This window comes from Doryrhamphus excisus, linkage group LG1 (genome assembly GCF_037039965.1).
Source record: "Doryrhamphus excisus strain RoL-2023G ecotype Guam linkage group LG1, RoL_Dexc_Guam_v1.1, whole genome shotgun sequence".
Lineage (NCBI taxonomy): Eukaryota > Metazoa > Chordata > Actinopteri > Syngnathiformes > Syngnathidae > Doryrhamphus > Doryrhamphus excisus.
In genome coordinates, this window is record NC_136357.1 from 6,279,838 (window position 1) to 6,297,671 (window position 17,834).

Below are 17,834 nucleotides of genomic sequence, written 5' to 3' on the forward strand. Positions count from 1 at the left end.
TGCTGTATAAGTTTCACTTTTACATATCCCAGCAACTGGGGTGCGTTCAAGGACTCAGAATAAAGTGCAAAATCCCAACTCAAAAAAAGTGTACAATGTGCACATTCATGTATGATGTAGCAGATTTATAAATTATTACCAATTTAAGATGAATGATATGATTTTTGTGAAAATAATGGTCTGTCTTTTTTTTTTTTACTAAAATCTGCAAATTTGAGGGGATGGGAATTTGAATGTGAGGATCCACTACAATTGATCATGTGACCTAAACAACAACAACAACAAAAACTCAGTACCGACCCGATACTAATACCGCCATCGGTATCATAATACCAATATTTGGATCGATCCGCCCACCGGGAGCACTGAGTGATGACGGATCTTCTAGTGACGAAGCAGGACACCGGCTTACGCAGCAGGTGAGCGGCTGAATGTGCTTCATTGGAATGCTGTCCGAGCTCCCACCAGCAAGCAGACACACGTGGGTGAAGAATAAGAGTTTGAATTCCCGACGAGAGATGGAACTCTTTGCAAGGATTTAACATCAAGATGACACGTTTCAGGAACGCACAAGGTAAATAAGTTTTTTCTGCAATGTTAAATTAAGAGAAGTTCAGCAATCGTCCTTTGATTGTTTTGCATGACAAAGATTTGACTGATAAATGATTAAATGAATGTGAGAAAGACAAAATATGTTATTATTCATGTGATATGCAGCCGTTTCATTGATTGGCTGAGTCTACTCATGTGCAGCGTTTGAATAGCCTGTATAACATCTGCTTTTTTTCACACAGCATTTGATGCTTGATGCTTTTACAAGGGCGGCTTGACATTTCATCACATATATTTTCACTGCTTATCTCGCCTTCTGATTTATTTCTCCCGAGTGTATGTATGGCAAGGGTGCATAAGAATAATACCACTGCTGAGGTCACTCAGTTTCTGATAGCTGATGTCTTTGGGGGTAAGGTTGCTGTCAAAAACATTGACATTTTGTCAACTCTTTTTAAGAATATGATAAGTTTTTGGACTTTGACGGATCTGCAATATATCAGAAAAGAGGCAAAGGCAAAGTCAAAGCTGATGCAGTTTGTGTGGATATCATGTTTTGGCTAAAACACAACAATAATAGGTTTGCTTTTATGGATGACTAAGGAACTTAAAGAATATTCACATTTCAGGAGCGAAAATCTGAGGATATTTACATATTTAGATAAAAAACAGGGCTGCACGGTGGTCGAGTGATTAGCACACAGACCTCACAGCTAGGAGACAAGGGTTCAATTCCACCCCCGGCCATCTCTGTGTGAAGTTTGCATCTCCGGGTACTCCGGTTTCCTCCCACATTCCAAAAACATGCTAGGTTAATTGGCGACTCCAAATTGTCCATAGGTATGAATGTGAGTGTGAATGGTTGTTTGTCATTTTGTGCCCTGTGATTGGCTGGCCACCAGTCCAGGGTGTACCCCACCCCGAAAACAGCTGGGATAGGCTCCAGCATCCCCCGCGACCCTCGTGAGGAAAAAGCAGTAGAAAATGAATGAATGAATGAATGAATGAATGAATGAATAAACTGATGCTGGGCTGCACGGCGGTCAAGTGGTTAGCGCGCAGACCTCACAGCTAGGAAACCAGGGTTCAATTCCACCCTTGGTGGTAGTTTGCATGTTCTCCCCGTGTATGAGTGGGTTTTCTCTGGGTACTCCGGTTTCCTCCAAAAAATCTAAAAAACATGCTAGGTTAATTGGCGACTCCAAATTGTCCATAGGTATGAATGTGAGTGTGAATGGTTGTTTGTCTATATGTGCCCTGTGATTGGCTGGCGACCAGTCCAGGGTGTACCCCGCCTCTTGCCCGAAAACAGCTGGGATAGGCTCCAGCACCCCCGCAAACCTTGTGAGGATAAGCGTTAGAAAATGAATGAATGAATGATCAAAAATGATTAATCGATTACCAAAATAGTTGTCGATTAATTGGGTAATCGATTAACAATTGATTAATGGGTGTCTCTGTAAAATAAGATGCACAAAAATACTGTACTTACTGAGGAACTAATGAGTAGAGTAGTTACTGAGTTACCGAGGAGTGACTAAGGAACTCTAAGATAGATTAATTCTTTGTTAATTAGTGTAATTTTGTGTACCTTATTTCAAAGTGTTACAGATTAATTGATTTATTGTTGTTTATTGTTGTCTAATTATTATGTATACCCGGACATTGTAAGGATGACAAGGAGGTGGTCGATCAACAATGTGTTTATTGCAAAAATAGAACAGGCTACCGTCGATGGCAGCCAAAACAACATCAGCAAACTCAACTGTCCTCACTGGGAAGCAGCTGTCCCTCACACACACACACAGGACCCGCATTCACAGACATTCCGAAATTGTGAAACTCTTTAACAGTACACATAACTAGCAGGTCGCTAATTCTCTGAAAATGAAAGCAATAATCTAGCAGTGTAGGGGTCTCATTATTGAGATGGAAAGGTTGCTAGTGCTCTGGCTTTTTTTTTTCTTTGATTCATTTAATGCTTTATTACTGTTTCTGGCGGCACGGCGGGCGAGTGGTTAGCGCGCAGACCTCACAGCTACGAGACCAGGGTTCAATTCCACCCTCGGCCATCTCTGTGTGGAGTTTGCATGTTCTCCCCGTGCATGCGTGGGTTTTCTCCGGGTACTCCGGTTTCCTCCCACATTCCAAAAACATGCTAGGTTAATTGGCCACTCCAAATTGTCCATAGGTATGAATGTGAGTGTGAATGGTTGTTTGTCTATATGTGCCCTGTGATTGGCTGGCCACCAGTCCAGGGTGTACCCTGCCTCTCGCCCAAAGACAGCTGGGATAGGCTCCAGCACCCCAACGACCCTTGTGAGGAAAAAGCGGTAGAAAATGAATGAATGAACTAATTACAGTTTCTGGACTGTGTTTGGTGTACAGTTCAAGTACCTTGCAATGGGCATTGTTCCCTGTACTTTTGTGTGTCTTAAGCATACACACAGATCACCTGAGCGTTCCATGGGTCCATGGGTTGTTTCTGTGGATGCCATCACATGTGCACAGTGTAATGTTTGCCATTCCACATATTAAATAATATCTATCCAATGTGGAAATAACGGCAAATAATTGTTAAGTTGTCTGTCAGCAACAAGCCAAAAGCTCTGTTTTCGCCATCCACATGCGTTCACTGAAGTTGGAATTTTCGAAAAGATCAGTTTTTACTGACAAAGAACACGGACATAGAAAATAGAGATGTTCCGATCAGGATTTTGCGCTGCCGATACCGATCCCGATAATCCATCCAATTCATACGTCCATATGCTTTTCTGTTTACATGTCAGCCGTGTGATTGACTAGTGATCAGTCTAGGGTGTATTTTGCCTCTCACACACCGAGTCAGCTACTAAAGGCTCCATTTCGTTGCTACCTTGCTCAAGCTAAGTGGCACACCTAATGGAATGATGGATAACACGCAAGGAAGACACGTCAGCTTGAATTTTTGATGAGAGGTATATGGGAATATCATTGCAAGGAGATAGAAAGATGCAGAAGGTCAGCAATTTGTTTCTTTTTTTTCCACTGATGCAGCCTTCTTAATGGCAGAATATTTGAAGTAAATTACTTTTCATTTCATGTCCACCTCAATTTATTAGAGGCAGCCCTCAGGAGGGAATATGTGCTTGTGGTCTGTCTGGGAGATGAGCCAGGGGAGCAACGTATGCCTCCTTCACTTTGCTGGTGTTGCACAATGATTAATTAATTTTCAGCGGGATGCACAACGTCAAAATAAACCTAAGAATTTAGAGCTTTAATAAACTGATGCAGGCGGCACGGCGGATGAGTGGTTAGCGCGCAGACCTCACAGCTAGGAGACCCGAGTTCGATTCCACCCTCGGCCATCTCTGTGTGGAGTTTGCATGTTCTTCCCGTGCTTGCGTAGGTTTTCTCCGGGTACTCCGGTTTCCTCCCACATTCCAAAAACATGCTAGGTTAATTGGCGACTCCAAATTGTCCATAGGTATGAATGTGAGTGTGAATGGTTGTTTGTCTATATGTGCCCTGTGATTGGCTGGCGAACAATCCAGGGTGTCCAGCTGGGATAGGCTCCAGCATTCTCTGTGAACCTCATCAGGATAAGCGGTACAGAAAATGAATGAATTAATGAATAAACTGATGCTGGGCTGCACGGCGGTCGAGTGGTTAGCGCGTAGACCTTACAGCTAGGAGACCAGGGTTCAATTCCAGTTCCTCGGTGGTAGTTTGCATGTTCTCCCCGTGCATGCGTGGGTTTTCTCCAAGTACTCCGGTTTCCTCCAACATTCCAAAAACATGCTAGGTTAATTGGCGACTCCAAATTGTCCATAGGTATGAATGTGAGTGTGAATGGTTGTTTGTCTATATGTGCCCTGTGATTGGCTGGCGACCAGTCCAGGATGTACCCCGCCTCTCACCTGAAGACAGCTGGGATAGGCTCCAGCACCCCTGCGACCCTCATGAGGATAAGCGGTAGAAAATGAATTAATGAATGAATAAACTGATGCTTACTCCAAAGTCTTGTCAGCAACATTTAGAATTTACTTCATGGGTGTAATTATAAGAATAGGTGATTTGAATTTGAATATCTGTCCTCACAGGGCAACAATTTATCTCTTTTTAATGTACACATTTCAAAATAAATGTCTTTTCTCATCATTTTGCTCCACACTTTAAAGTTGGTAACATCATTGTTCCCTCTACTGACAAATGATACTATTCTCTTTCTTCTATTTTCTTTCCATTTATAGGGGACTGATTTGGAGCGTTTCGGTGGTCAGAAATCCAGAGACAATCACCTTCAACGTCAGATTTGTAACTCTACTCTTATTCTGTTGTTCTCCATTAGTTTAGAACAGCAGAGTGAGGAAAATACTGAATACCGAAGGAAATGCAAAAGACCACAAAAAAAGGACAGTTTCTCTTTGTTTTTCATTAAACCAGATAATCAAAGCAATGGCAGGCTAAAGCAGATAATGAGTTTGTTGTAATGAATGGATTGCCATTCTGGTAAATCAACTGGCACAAACTAAGAATCGAAGCCAACAATGCAGGGGGAAAGAACATGTCCCTCACCCATTAATTTTAATCAAATGATTCCAGGATTGGATTGACTCACAATTGGAGAGATAGACCGGACAGCTATTTAGTAAACATGACTGACAACGTGAGCTCCAGAGTTGACACCCCAACCAACATTTCTCTTAGCCCCAGTATTACCATTTCCCAATCCCTGGAGTACAAAACAGTGTCTGTGTTTTTGGTCCTGCTTGTGTGCGGTGTCGGCATTGTGGGAAACATTATGGTGGTTCTCGTGGTCCTGACGACACGCTACATGAGGACACCTACCAATTGTTACCTGGTGAGCTTGGCAGTCGCTGACCTGACTGTTTTGGTAGCAGCAGGACTTCCCAACATTTCAGACAGTCTCACAGGTACCTGGGTTTTCGGACACGCCGGTTGCCTGGGAATCACCTACTTGCAATATCTGGGCATCAATGTGTCATCCTGCTCCATCACCGCCTTCACTGTTGAAAGGTGAGGACTGATAAACGTTATTGGAACATTTCCGTGGTTTTTAACGGGTTTGGTCGTGGGAACCACCTTCACCTATGAATGACAAGCAACGGATTGGATTATTATGCTTATGTCTCCAAGCAACAGAAATGAATACAGTATATTCTCTCACGTGGCTTTGGAAATGATGTGTACTCACAAAGGTGCTTCGGTTTAAGTACAAATATGTTATTAGGTAATATACAAAGTTTTGAATTCAAATCTATACAGTAAGGATCGACCGGTACATCGGCTGGCCGATATTTGCGTTCTTTAATTGAATCGGTATCGGCCGATACGCACGTGGGTTCGCCGATATATTTTTCCGTGCGCGATTTACAGACAGGCATCCGCCGGGCGGCTTTGCGTTGCCGGAGGACCCAGAAACACACGCCTCTAATTAGCCTCTAACAATTAGGCTTTGTTGAAATATTGTCACCTGCTAAATAAATTAATAATTTATATTAATAAATTGATGCTAAATAAAATTACGACAGAAATGTTTTGCACATGGTTGAATATTTGCTCCTTATAAAATTGATAGTACTGTTTAAATGTGTGCTTAAGAAAGTCGAAACCTACTGTTTTCAGTGTTTACATTTCAATAAATATTTCTTTAAACTTGAGACCTGTAATATTTGTTATCATTATCATTTTTGTCATGTAAATTGAGAGAGCAAAAGCAGTATCGAATACAAATATTGGCCCAAGCAAAATCGGCCATCGGCTAAGGGTGATGGAAAAAAATTGGTAACTGTCAGAAAAAAAACATATCGGTCGATCCCTACTATACAGGAACAACCTGTTAATTCGCCATTAAAAAAAAACCTAAACAATGATTCAAACGTTTGTGATTGTGTATTCAGATGCGACCTCACAAAAATATGAATATGCATGGATGATATTGGTTGGTAATTATAAGTTATCTCATGGTTTGTCTGGTACGCGGGGGCATGATACTGGGCCTGATACCAGACAAACCATGTGATGATCTTATTATCACATACTATTTAATCATGAGCTTATTATCACATACTATTTAATCAAAAGACCATTTTGTTTCCAGAAAATGTTCAGTTTATTACATGTATTATATCTAAACAGTGTAAACACAATAATTGCAAAAATATTTCAACAATAATATTTTATCAACAGTCTTATCTTATCAATGTCTGACAATTAAAGTTGTATTAATCAAGTTTGGGGCGGCACGGCGGTCGAGTGGTTAGCGCGCGTACCTCACAGCTAGGAGACCAGGGTTCAATTCCACCCTCGACCATCTCTGTGTGGAGTTTGCATGTTCTCCCCGTGCATGCGTGGGTTTTCTCCGGGTACTCCGGTTTCCTCCCACATTCCAAAAACATGCTAGGTTAATTGGCGACTCCAAATTGTCCATAGGTATGAATGTGAGTGTGAATGGTTGTTTGTCTATATGTGCCCTGTGATTGTCTGGCGACCAGTCCAGGGTGTACCCCGTCTCTCGCCCGAAGACAGCTGGCATAGGCTCCAGCACCCCCCGCGACCCTTGTGAGGAAAAAGCGGTAGAAAATGAATGAATAATCAAGTTTGGGCAGCAAAACAAACACTGTGTGTTCACGCTCGTGCGCTGTTCTCTGATTGGTTTCACGGGCACGATACCAGAGCAGCGCGCTCTGAGTGGACAGCTACGGGGGCTGATACTGGACATGGTTAAACTCTATATTTTATCAGTATCACTGCCCTGGGCTTTGACACAGTATCATTTCGGCCTTTTCCCGTATCATTCATGGGCGGTTTCTAGGGTACAGGGCCAATTAATACTGTAGTATGTGATAATATTTGTTATCATTGTCATTTTTTCATGTAAATTGAGAGAGCAAAAGCAGTATCGGCCACAAATATCGGCCCAAGCCAAATCGGCCATCAGGTTAGGGTGATGGAAAAAAATCGGTATCTGCATCGGCCGAAAAAAAAACATATCGGTCGATCCCTACTATACAGGAACAACCTGTTAATTCGCCATTAAAAAAAAACCTAAACAATGATTCAATCATTTGTGGTTGTGTATTCAGATGGGACCTCACAAAAATATGAATAATTTTATATGCATGGATGACATTGGGTGGTAATACAAATTATGAGATGTGAGAAATTGTGTCTAAAAATACTGTATTCCCTTTTTTTCCATCCATGTGCAGATACATTGCTATATGCCATCCAATGAAGGCTCAGACGGTGTGCACAGTGTCCAGGGCTAAGAAGATTATTACCGGGGTTTGGATATTCACCTGTGTGTACTGCATATTATGGTTTTTCCTTGTGGATATCCAGGTAAGAAGAACGCACTTCACTATCAGTGTTGCAAGGCGGTTATTAATTGGCTAAGGGAAACAACAACAAAAAAACAAGCCTTAAGTAGTAATGGAAATGCAAAATGGGCAAAGGACAAGTGTAGGGGCTTGAACAAAATAATAGATGAGTAAGGTTACATTATGTTTTGAAAATGTGCTGCACTCTGAGCACACTTAGCTGTGCTCCAATCAATAGTGGTAACCTTTACTAGGCATACAATGTTAAACACATCCCTTTTTGTACAAAAGCTGCCTCCACAATCAGAAGATGTTAAAAGCTTTTGAAGAGAGTGCTGTTTCTGAGAATCATCATAATGAGCATGATTAAAAAAAAAAAAACGAATGTAAATGTGTCTTGAAGTCTATGTTATTTTTCCAATATATTTGTGATCAGGTGAGCATGGATGGACATGTTCAGTGTGGGTACAGGGTGAAGCGGGAGCTCTACCTGCCCATCTACCTCATCGACTTTGCCATTTTTTACGTCGTCCCGTTACTTCTAGCCATCGTGCTGTATGGGCTGATAGCACGGATTCTCTACCTTGGGTAACTACAGTTTCATCATTTCATGACTATACTAGTGGACTTTTTGCATAACTTATATAGATTTCATCAATGTCTGTCTGTTCAAGAACTGTCAAACAAAGTGGGACAAGTCGCCACTCACTTTAAATATGATTTCTAACTGTATATTTTTTTTTGAGTCAAATAATGGTCCATATTTCCAAAACTGATCCATCATCAACAAGCGTAACCGTCAAATTGTATCATCTGTTGCACAGTGGACGAGTGGTTAGCGTGCAGACCTCACAGCTAGGAGACCCGAGTTCAATCCCACCCTCGGCCATCTCTGTGTGGAGTTTGCGTGTTCTCCCCGTGCATGCGTGGGTTTTCTCCGGGTACTCCCACATTCCAAAAACATGCTAGGTTAATTAGCGACTCCAAATTGTCCATAGGTATGAATGTGAGTGTGAATGGTTGTTTGTCTATATGTGCCCTGTGATTGGCTGGCGACCAGTCCAGGGTGTACCCCGCCTCTCCCCGCGACCCTCGTGAGGATAAGCGGTAGAAAATGAATGAATGAATGTCTGTTCATGCGCTTTCATGTATCATTGTTGTCGTAAATAATTTATTATTACTGCACGCCATAAACAAGAGGTCAGATACTAAGTTTTGGTGTAAAGGAAAAGGAAAACAGTTAATATACTGTGCATTAATCTGTGTCAAAAAGTATGACAGATTGGTATTGGTAGATCGTATTGGTAAAATTTTTTTTTATGTTTCTTAGTTTACTATGACGGGCGGCACGGCGGTCGAGTGGTTAGCGTGCAGACCTCACAGCTAGGAGACCAGGGTTCAATTCCACCCTCGGCCATCTCTGTGTGGAGTTTGCATGTTCTTCCCGTGCATGCGTGGGTTTTCTCCGGGTACTCCGGTTTCCTCCCACATTCCAAAAACATGCTAGGTTAATTGGCGACTCCAAATTGTCCATAGGTATGAATGTGAGTGTGAATGGTTGTTTGTCTATATGTGCCCTGTGATTGGCTGGTGACCACTCCACGGTGTACCTCTCACTTGAAGACAGCTGGGATAGGCTCCAGCACCCCCCGCCACCCTCGTGAGGAAAAGCGGTAGAAAATGAATGAATGAGTTTACTATGGCATAGTATAATCAATAGTATACGTAAGTATATTCCGTAAACATTGCTGTACATTCAAACAAAAAAAAAAAAGACCAACTGACAAGTCTTTCCTTCTCTTGGATAAGTGCACTAAAATATTCATGTGTTCCTCCAGACCTCTGCCAAACCAACCAGACACCTGTACCACATTGCGTCGAAGCTGCCGAGAAGTCACAGAAGTTGAAACAGGAGCTCGCCCACGCCGTCCAAAGGGTGCGCTCTCCTCCAGGAAACAGGTCTGTGCTTCTTTTCCATTTTGTGCTCAGCAAAGCTGGATGAAAGACAAATACAAAGCAAGTGCAAGCAAGCGTCATCTTTCGGGTTTTCAGTGGTAGAAATTAATGTTCTGTTTTCAACAGATTTCAGTTTTTTTTCATGCCCCCTGTCAATGTCCTCACCGTCAATTTCTATTTGCGCATATGTATCATTTTTGCAATTACCAAATACAATTATTTTAGTTTTGATTAGGTTCAGGGATACTCTGTTTTTAACAAACCATCGTCTGCTAATAATACTAGCTTTAGGGTCTTTCATGACTTTACAAATGTTGTTTATATGTATATAGCTTGAACAGTTTTGGTCCCCGGCTGCACGGCAGAGGAGTGGTTCGCGCGCAGACCTCACAGTCAGGAGACCTGAGTTCAATTCCACCCTCGGCCATCTCTGTGTGGAGTTTGCATGTTCTTTCCGTGCATGCGTGGGTTTTCTCCGGGTACTCCGGTGTCCTTCCACTTCCCAAAAACCTGCTTGCGACTGGCGACTCCAAATTGTCCAAATTGTCCGTAGGTATAAATGTGAGTGTGAATGGTTGTTTGTCTATATGTGCCCTGTGATTGGCTGGCGACCAGTCCAGGGTGTACCCCGCCTCTCGCCCGAAGACAGCTGGGATAGGCTCCAGCATCCCCTGCGACCCTCGTGAGGATAAGCAGTAGAAAATGAATGAATGAATGAATGAGTTTTGGTCCCAGCATTGACCCCTGAGGTACGCCCGTACTATATGTTGAAGCTTGCAAGTGTATATTCTCCTAGTTTCAAATATTGCCGCCTGTTTGCTATCGTAGACCAGGAACCAAAGAATAAGCACAACTCAAAGTCCAACCAATGAGTCTTATCAATGAAGCATAGCATTGCATATATTTCTGGCAGTGTAAACATCTGTCTCATTGTTTGTCTGCAGATGCTGTCCAGTATTCATTTATGTCAAAACATTCACTCTTTTTTTTGCCTATGCAATTGCTCTGATTATACAGGCTGTTATTATAACAATATCATGCCTCAACTCTGGTAATAATACCACTGACATTGATGAATATGTCTGGGTATACTGTCAGACTCTATGTTACTTTATGTTTGAAATCCAGGAAAGTTATTTCTATATTTCAATGGTCTGAATTAAAAATGTATCAACAAAATGATTATTACTCACAGTGCAAGCAATAGGAGGCAGTCAAATATATTGACATGCGCGCGAACAAAAAAAACTAATTTGTAGGATACCGGTGTTCAAAATATAAACACAGACTAAGACACAGAAATACTATCAAATTGTACTACTGAACTACACAGTATTAGTAATATGTCACCATCTGTCTTCCTTGCTATTAAATATTCAGCAAATGAAGCTTGAAAGGGAAAAGGCCTTGCGTTGTCAATGGCAACAACTTGTTAGATAATGTCACTCTCATCCAACTGCTTAGCAACTGTCAAGTGTCATCATATTATGACATTTTCGAAGCTGAAATTACAACATTTACGGTGCAAGCGTGCATAAAATTCCTTCTTCTGTTTTTTGATGTGATAGATGACTGTTAACGGGTAACTGGTAACTGTGTACTTACCCTCCATGTAATGATTGGGGAAAAATTTAGTACATTTTGTCGGTTCTATGTAATTTGTAACTATTAGAAATGTATTTATTTATCAAATGCCTAGAAGTGACCAGCAGACTTGAATCCCAATCATATCATATTCAGTAATCCAGTAGGTTCAGGCATTGAGCGCTTAAATTTCCAAGCAAATGATTCTATTCTGGTTGAAGTCTCAGTCATTGTGTCCGTATCTCAGCATGGGCCTCGCTGTGCCCGAGGTCTGAGATTTAAAAGATTATAATCTTCTGTAATTGAGGCCTTCCATCTAAGAACAGAAGATTTTCATTTGCATGTGATTTTTACTTTTGTACAAAGAAGTATCCTTAATACTACTGATGATTTTACCCCTTCTTCAACAGACACTTCATGCTCTTTCAATCATCTCTTGATAGGCCGCCGTAATCTGCTAAAATATTGATAAACTTGTGTGCCGAGGAATTGCACTTTTATGAATAAAGATGAAAGATGAGCAATTTCTTAACAGTTTTCATCTCTCACGAATGCGTTCTTCTAAAGTGCATCTTGAAAAGAGATTAGGTCATTGCTGCTTGTGGCTATTTGATAACACAGCAGGCGGAATATATTTCATATTTAGTTTCAGGGGCCAGAGCCATTCTTCAATTCCTGAACTAATAATATTGTTTTTTTATTGTACTTGAGTAGTCTGCTATCACATTATTATAGCCTTAAAGGGGACCTGTTATGCTTTTTCTACTTTTTTGACCTACAAATGCAGTTAGGATGTTGTATATTCATTCTCCTAATGAGGTTTGTGCATTTGGAAGTAAGTTCTAAAAGAAGTTTGGGATGGCTCAAAATGCTTGGTTTCAAAAGGCGTGGTAAAACTGCCCTGTTGTGATGTCACAGAGGGTTGCATTATTATAGCCTTATTTCATATTTAGTTTCAGGGGCCAGAGCCATTCTTCAATTCCTGAACTAATAATATTGTTTTTTTATTGTACTTGAGTAGTCTGCTATCACATTATTATAGCCTTAAAGGGGACCTATTATGCTTTTTCCACTTTTTTGACCTAAAAATGCAGTTAGAATGTTGTATTCTCATTCTCATAATGAGGTTTGCGCATTTGGAAGTGAGCCCTAAAAAAAGTTTGGGATGGCTCAAAACGCTTGATTTCAAAAGTAAAACTGCCTCTTTGTGATGTCACAGAGGGTCACATTATTATAGCCTTAAAGGGGACCTATTATGCTTTTTCCACTTTTTGACCTAAAAATGCAGTTATAATGTTGTATTCTCATGTTAAATGATGAAATAGTATCAGATAATGTGGTTTGCGCATTTGGAAGTGAGTTCTAAAAGAAGTTTGGGATGGCTCAAAACGCTTGATTTCAAAAGGCGTGGTAAAACTGCCCCTTTGTGATGTCACAGAGGGTCACATTATTTTTGCCTTAAAGGGGACCTATTATGCTTTTTCCACTTTTTGACCTACAAATGCAGTTAGAATGTTGTATTCTCATTCTCATAATGAGGTTTGCGTATTTGGAAGTGAGCCCTAAAAAGTTGTTTATTGTTGTATTCTCATGTTAAATGATGAAATAGTATCAGATAATGAGGTTTGCGCATTTGGAAGTGAGCTGTAAAAGAAGTTTGGGATGGCTCAAAACGCTTGATTTCAAAAGGCGTGGTAAAACTGCCCCTTTGTGATGTCACAGAGGGGCGGACATCCTTATATGGGCGTTGCTGTAAGCCAGCGAAGCTCTCTGCCCTTTCCGAAGCTCCTCTGTTTACGTACGAGCATTAGCTCGGACGGGGGTTCCCGTTTCCCCCGACAAACTTTCCAACGTTACTTGGTCGTGTGGAAGAGTCAGAAGAACAAGAAGTAAATTTCGTGTAAGTTATGGAGGAAAAGCGCTTGCATACAGGAAGCGGGGTTGCTAATAGCCGTTTCCACAAATAGTGGCCACATTCGACGTTACCGATGCTGGAGAACACTAAAATGCTAAAGCCACTTAGCATCGAGAGACGTATAAAGTAACCTCTTTTCTTGAGAAACGTCGGACTGTCCAGTCTCTACTTCCACATCGGATTTGGAATCCAACGCACTCTGAAGCCCTGCATTTGGTTTCAAAGTCATGGCACAACAAAGATGGTGTGAAAGCTCTCACAACAGAAAATGATGGCTAGAGCAGTGAGGCAAGGAAAGGTAGGAGGTTAAAGGTGCGTAGTATTATTAGAGACTGATAACACTAATCACTGGAGGCTGACACACTGACTTTTTTCCCCCACCTTTGGCTTGCAGGGGTTCAGTCATGTCTGAGCTGTTACCATGGTCACTGTGGTGGTGTGGCAGGGTTGGGAGAGACAAGCTGAGCGAATGTTTACACACACAGACACACACAGCCCTCGGACATGAAATTGAACGGGCTATTGTGTGTCTAGGGGACCCCTTTTGCAATTGCAATCAACGATTTTCAGTTATCTTAATCTGTGATTTTTAAAAGGTCAGAAAACCCAACTCAATCGCGTTGTTGTTTTTCAGCAACAGTTAAAACTAATTAGTTACTATTCTAATAATTATCGTTACCGTTCCCGACAATGAACTGTGGTGCTCGGCAGAAAGTCTAATGCTTTCGGTTTAACTTTATTCTGACCTTAAAGAGGACCTGTTATGCTTTTTCCACTTTTCTGATCTATAAATGTTATTAGAATGTAATATTATTGCGTTACACAATGCCCAAGTTTCAGATTATGAGTTTTGCGCATTTGGAAGTGAGACCTGAAAGACGTTTTGGATGGCTCGGAATACCCGGCTTCAGAGAGGTTAAGTTATTCTAACACACGGACTTCCTTATATGGGCGTTCCTGGGTACAAGGTGAAGGCCCCCCCTTGTCCCCGCTCTGCGGTACTGTTTCGTCTTGGGAGTGTGACCAGCGTACTCAGAGGCGTGCCCGTGGGTGGAATAAATTCAAACAGATCGTTTTGGAAATATAAGGAAATACAGCTGGAATAGGTGCAGATCCTAGATGATCTATAAAGCTGTTTGTCGCTGCTGTACAGGAGTCCACAACTCAATACAAAGGACTGAAAATTAGCATAATAGGGCCCCTTTAACACCAATCACACAAGCTGCGTTCACAGACAACAGAACTTAGTTTTAGAAGCTGAATCAAAGTACTAATGGCTTCCGTTTTCTTCTTCCAGGTGACGAAGATGCTAGCAGTAGTGGTGATCCTATTCGCTCTGCTGTGGATGCCATACCGATCATTGGTTTTAATCAACTCTTTCGTGTCTACACCTTATCTCGATGCCTGGTTTTTGTTGTTTTGTCGGACGTGCATTTACGCCAACAGTGCAATCAACCCGGTGATATACAACGCTATGTCTCAGAAGTTCCGCTCAGCATTTCGTGGGTTGTACCACTGCAAGCAACCAGAAGGAACTCAGAGGACATTGTCAGCAATTCCGGCAGGTTTCAGCATAGTCCGTGACCCACGTACCTCGCTGTCTAATATCTGTGGAACCAGTGAAGAAGTCCAAAGAGCCATTCCAAAGACTACAACAGATGTTAACTCAAGATGTAAACAAAATGGTAACGGTCATCAAGAGATGAAGATATTAAATGGCAACAAAGGAGACGATTTTAGCAGATCGGTTGCTTACGCTGGTAGCTTAGATGTGAGTTCGGTTGACACATCTCTACTGAATGATATGAAGGCGGACGGTTCTCCTTCTACAGATGACACCGATCCTTTTCCCGACCCAGGTATAGCACATACAATACATAAATAACTGTGTGAAATGATCTTTAGGACTTTGGAAAACAAAAAAATAAGGTGTATGATCTACCAATACTTATTTTTTTTAATTATAATGAAATTGAAAATGCAAACAGTACATTTTAGAACAGATTCCTATAGCGCTAAGACAGTGTTTTTCTCACACATTATTGTTTTTAGTTAAATCTTAGAACATTTGAAATGACATAAGAGTTTGAAAAAGCTTTTTCCATCAATGCGCTGATCTGTTCAGCATAATTTCTGTAGATTTTAAAGAATTACAGTAAAGTTATCCCTTGTTTAGCACATTTAATTGGCTACAGACGTGACCGTGATAAGTGAATTTCCATCAAGTAGGATTCCTTATTTATAAATTGAATATTTTTCTAGTTAGAGCATAGAAAAGCTATTTATAACCTTTACGAATAGCATCCAGACCCGACAGCGATAAATGAATTTCCGTAATATGCTAGTACATTTACTATTTTTATAGTTACAACATAGAAAACACGTTTATGACTTACTAAATGTGTTTTTCAACATTATTAGAGCCATGTAGACATGAATTATCACTAATATAGTCACCTTTACACTCCTGTTACTTTTTGTTTACAACACATTGCTCAGCTCTTACGCTGTCGGGACTCCAGACGGCTGCTAGCTAGTGAGCTAACAAGCTAGCGAGCTAACAAGCTAGCGAGCTAATGAGCTAGCGAGCTAACAAGCTAGCGAGCTAACCAGTTAGCCTGGAATTTATTTATTTTTTGTCAACTAAAGCCAAAAAACTTTTAACACAGTTCTTTTCTGTTTCTGCATCGACTTTGTGAATGAATTCATTACATCATGAAATAATCCAATCCTTTTTGAATAACAAGCTAGCGAGCTAATAAGCTAGCGAGCTAACCAGTTAGCCTGGAATTTATTGTTTTTGTCAACTAAAGCCAAAAAACTTTAATACAGTTCTTTTCTGTTTCTGCATCGACTTTGTGAATGAATTCATTACATCTGGAAATAATCCAGTCCTTTTTGAATAACAAGCTAGCGAGCTAACAAGCTAGCAAGCTAACAAGCTAGCGAGCTAATAAGCTAGCGAGCTAACCAGTTAGCCTGGAATTTATTTTTTTGTCAACTAAAGCCAAAAAACTTTAACACAGCTCTTTTCTGTTTCTGCGTCGACTTTGTGAATGAATTCATTACATCTGGAAATAATCCAATCCTTTTTGAATAACAAGCTAGTGAGCTAACCAGTTAGCCTGGAATTTATTTATTTTTGTCAACTAAAGCCAAAAAACTTGAACACAGTTCTTCTGTTTCCACATCGACTTTGTGAATGAACTGATTACATCTGGAAATAATCCAATCCTTTTTGAATAACAAGCTAGCGAGCTAACAAGCCAGCGAGCTAACAAGCTAGCAAGCTAGTAAGCTAGCAAGCTAACGAATTAACAAGCTAACAAGCTAGCGAGCTAACCAGTTAGCCTGGAATTATTTTTTTTTGTCAACTAAAGCCAAAAAACTTGAACACAGTTCTTTTCTGCTTCTGCATCGACTTTGTGAATGAATTCATTACATCTGGAAATAATCCAATCCTTTTTGAATAACAAACTAGCGAGCTAACAAGCTAGCGAGCTAATAAGCTAGCGAGCTAACGAGTTAACAAGCTAGCAAGCTAACCAGTTAGCCTAGAATTAAATTTTTTGGTCAACTAAAGCCAAAAAACTTGAACACAGTTCTTTTCTGTTTCCGCATTGACTTTGTGAATGAATTGATAACATGTGAAAATAATCCAATCCTTTTTGAATAATGCACTTTGACAAGCTTTTTTTATCTTCCACAAATGTTGGACTTAAATTGGAGCACAAGTTTTAGATTTATTTGTTGTGCATTTTATTGTTTTCTGTCAAAGATTACCGCACATGGTGTGATAATATCGACGTAGTTGGCAACAACACCAAAACAACAACAGCAGGACATTTAATGTCTGTTTTACTTGAATCAACAATTGCATTTACGAGGCAGATGCTGAAGGCAGATGCTGAAGGCAGATCTCCATGTTCTGTGTGACTGGGGACCCTTGGGGGATATGATCACAGTGTGCTATAAATTACCTTTAGTAAAGTAGTCAATGCATCCCTGTTGGGTTTTCATCCTGTTTAAAACCAAATCAATGATGCTGAATGCTGACTAAATCATCCTCTGAGGTGTTGTTGGGATGCGGACGTTGGGATCGTTGGGAAAGCCTGGCCCAGTCGGGTGGTACCCAGTGACAATTTTGAAACTTTCCATTGCAAACACCTGAGCAATCTAAAAACTACATAAAATGGTGTGTTATATCTAAATGATCTTAAATTACTCGGTATGTTCGTTGCATGATGCTTATTCGTCAGTATAATCATTTTAAAAACGTTTTGAGTGCAGTTAAGTAATCCTTATGAAGTTGTGACATCAAATTCACAGGAGCAGAAATGTGTCAAATTTAAGCAGTATTTTAGTACTGCAAGTGAAGTAAAAAATGTACTGTAATTGTTCTTTTTTTGCCCGTTCTTGTTGATATTGTGCTATAACACCAGTGAGAGTCACATGACTGATATAAGGAAATATACGTGAAATATAAATATACGTTTGTACAG

General features: G+C 40.7%; 2 protein-coding genes across 3 annotated transcripts in view; one reads left to right on the forward strand and one right to left on the reverse strand.

Moving 5' to 3' along the window:
* Positions 1-15,324, forward strand: trhr2 (thyrotropin releasing hormone receptor 2). The gene is made up of 6 exons (XM_058074594.2): positions 1-574; positions 4,785-5,571; positions 7,767-7,899; positions 8,314-8,465; positions 9,716-9,836; positions 14,630-15,324. Exons 2-6 carry the CDS (start codon positions 5,189-5,191, stop codon positions 15,215-15,217), a joined length of 1,377 nt encoding a protein of 458 aa, XP_057930577.1. The 5' UTR covers positions 1-574; positions 4,785-5,188; the 3' UTR covers positions 15,218-15,324.
* The window catches only part of LOC144894462 (uncharacterized), a 24,574-nt gene continuing 16,407 nt past the window's right edge, over positions 9,668-17,834 (reverse strand). For both annotated transcript variants that reach the window (XR_013625087.1, XM_078787201.1), the window contains one exon: positions 9,668-9,871. The gene's annotated coding sequence lies outside the window, so the exon portion shown is untranslated. The remainder of the gene's footprint in view (positions 9,872-17,834) is intronic.

What these genes read in the sequence shown, in the direction of transcription:
- trhr2 (XM_058074594.2), top strand. Translation starts at nt 5,189, where the DNA reads ATGACTGACAACGTGAGCTCCAGAGTTGACACCCCAACCAACATTTCT. An exon ending in TTTTCCTTGTGGATATCCAG is followed by an intron (nt 7,900 to 8,313) that starts GTAAGAAGAACG and finishes ATTTGTGATCAG; the next exon opens with GTGAGCATGGATGGACATGT. An exon ending in GCACGGATTCTCTACCTTGG is followed by an intron (nt 8,466 to 9,715) that starts GTAACTACAGTT and finishes GTGTTCCTCCAG; the next exon opens with ACCTCTGCCAAACCAACCAG.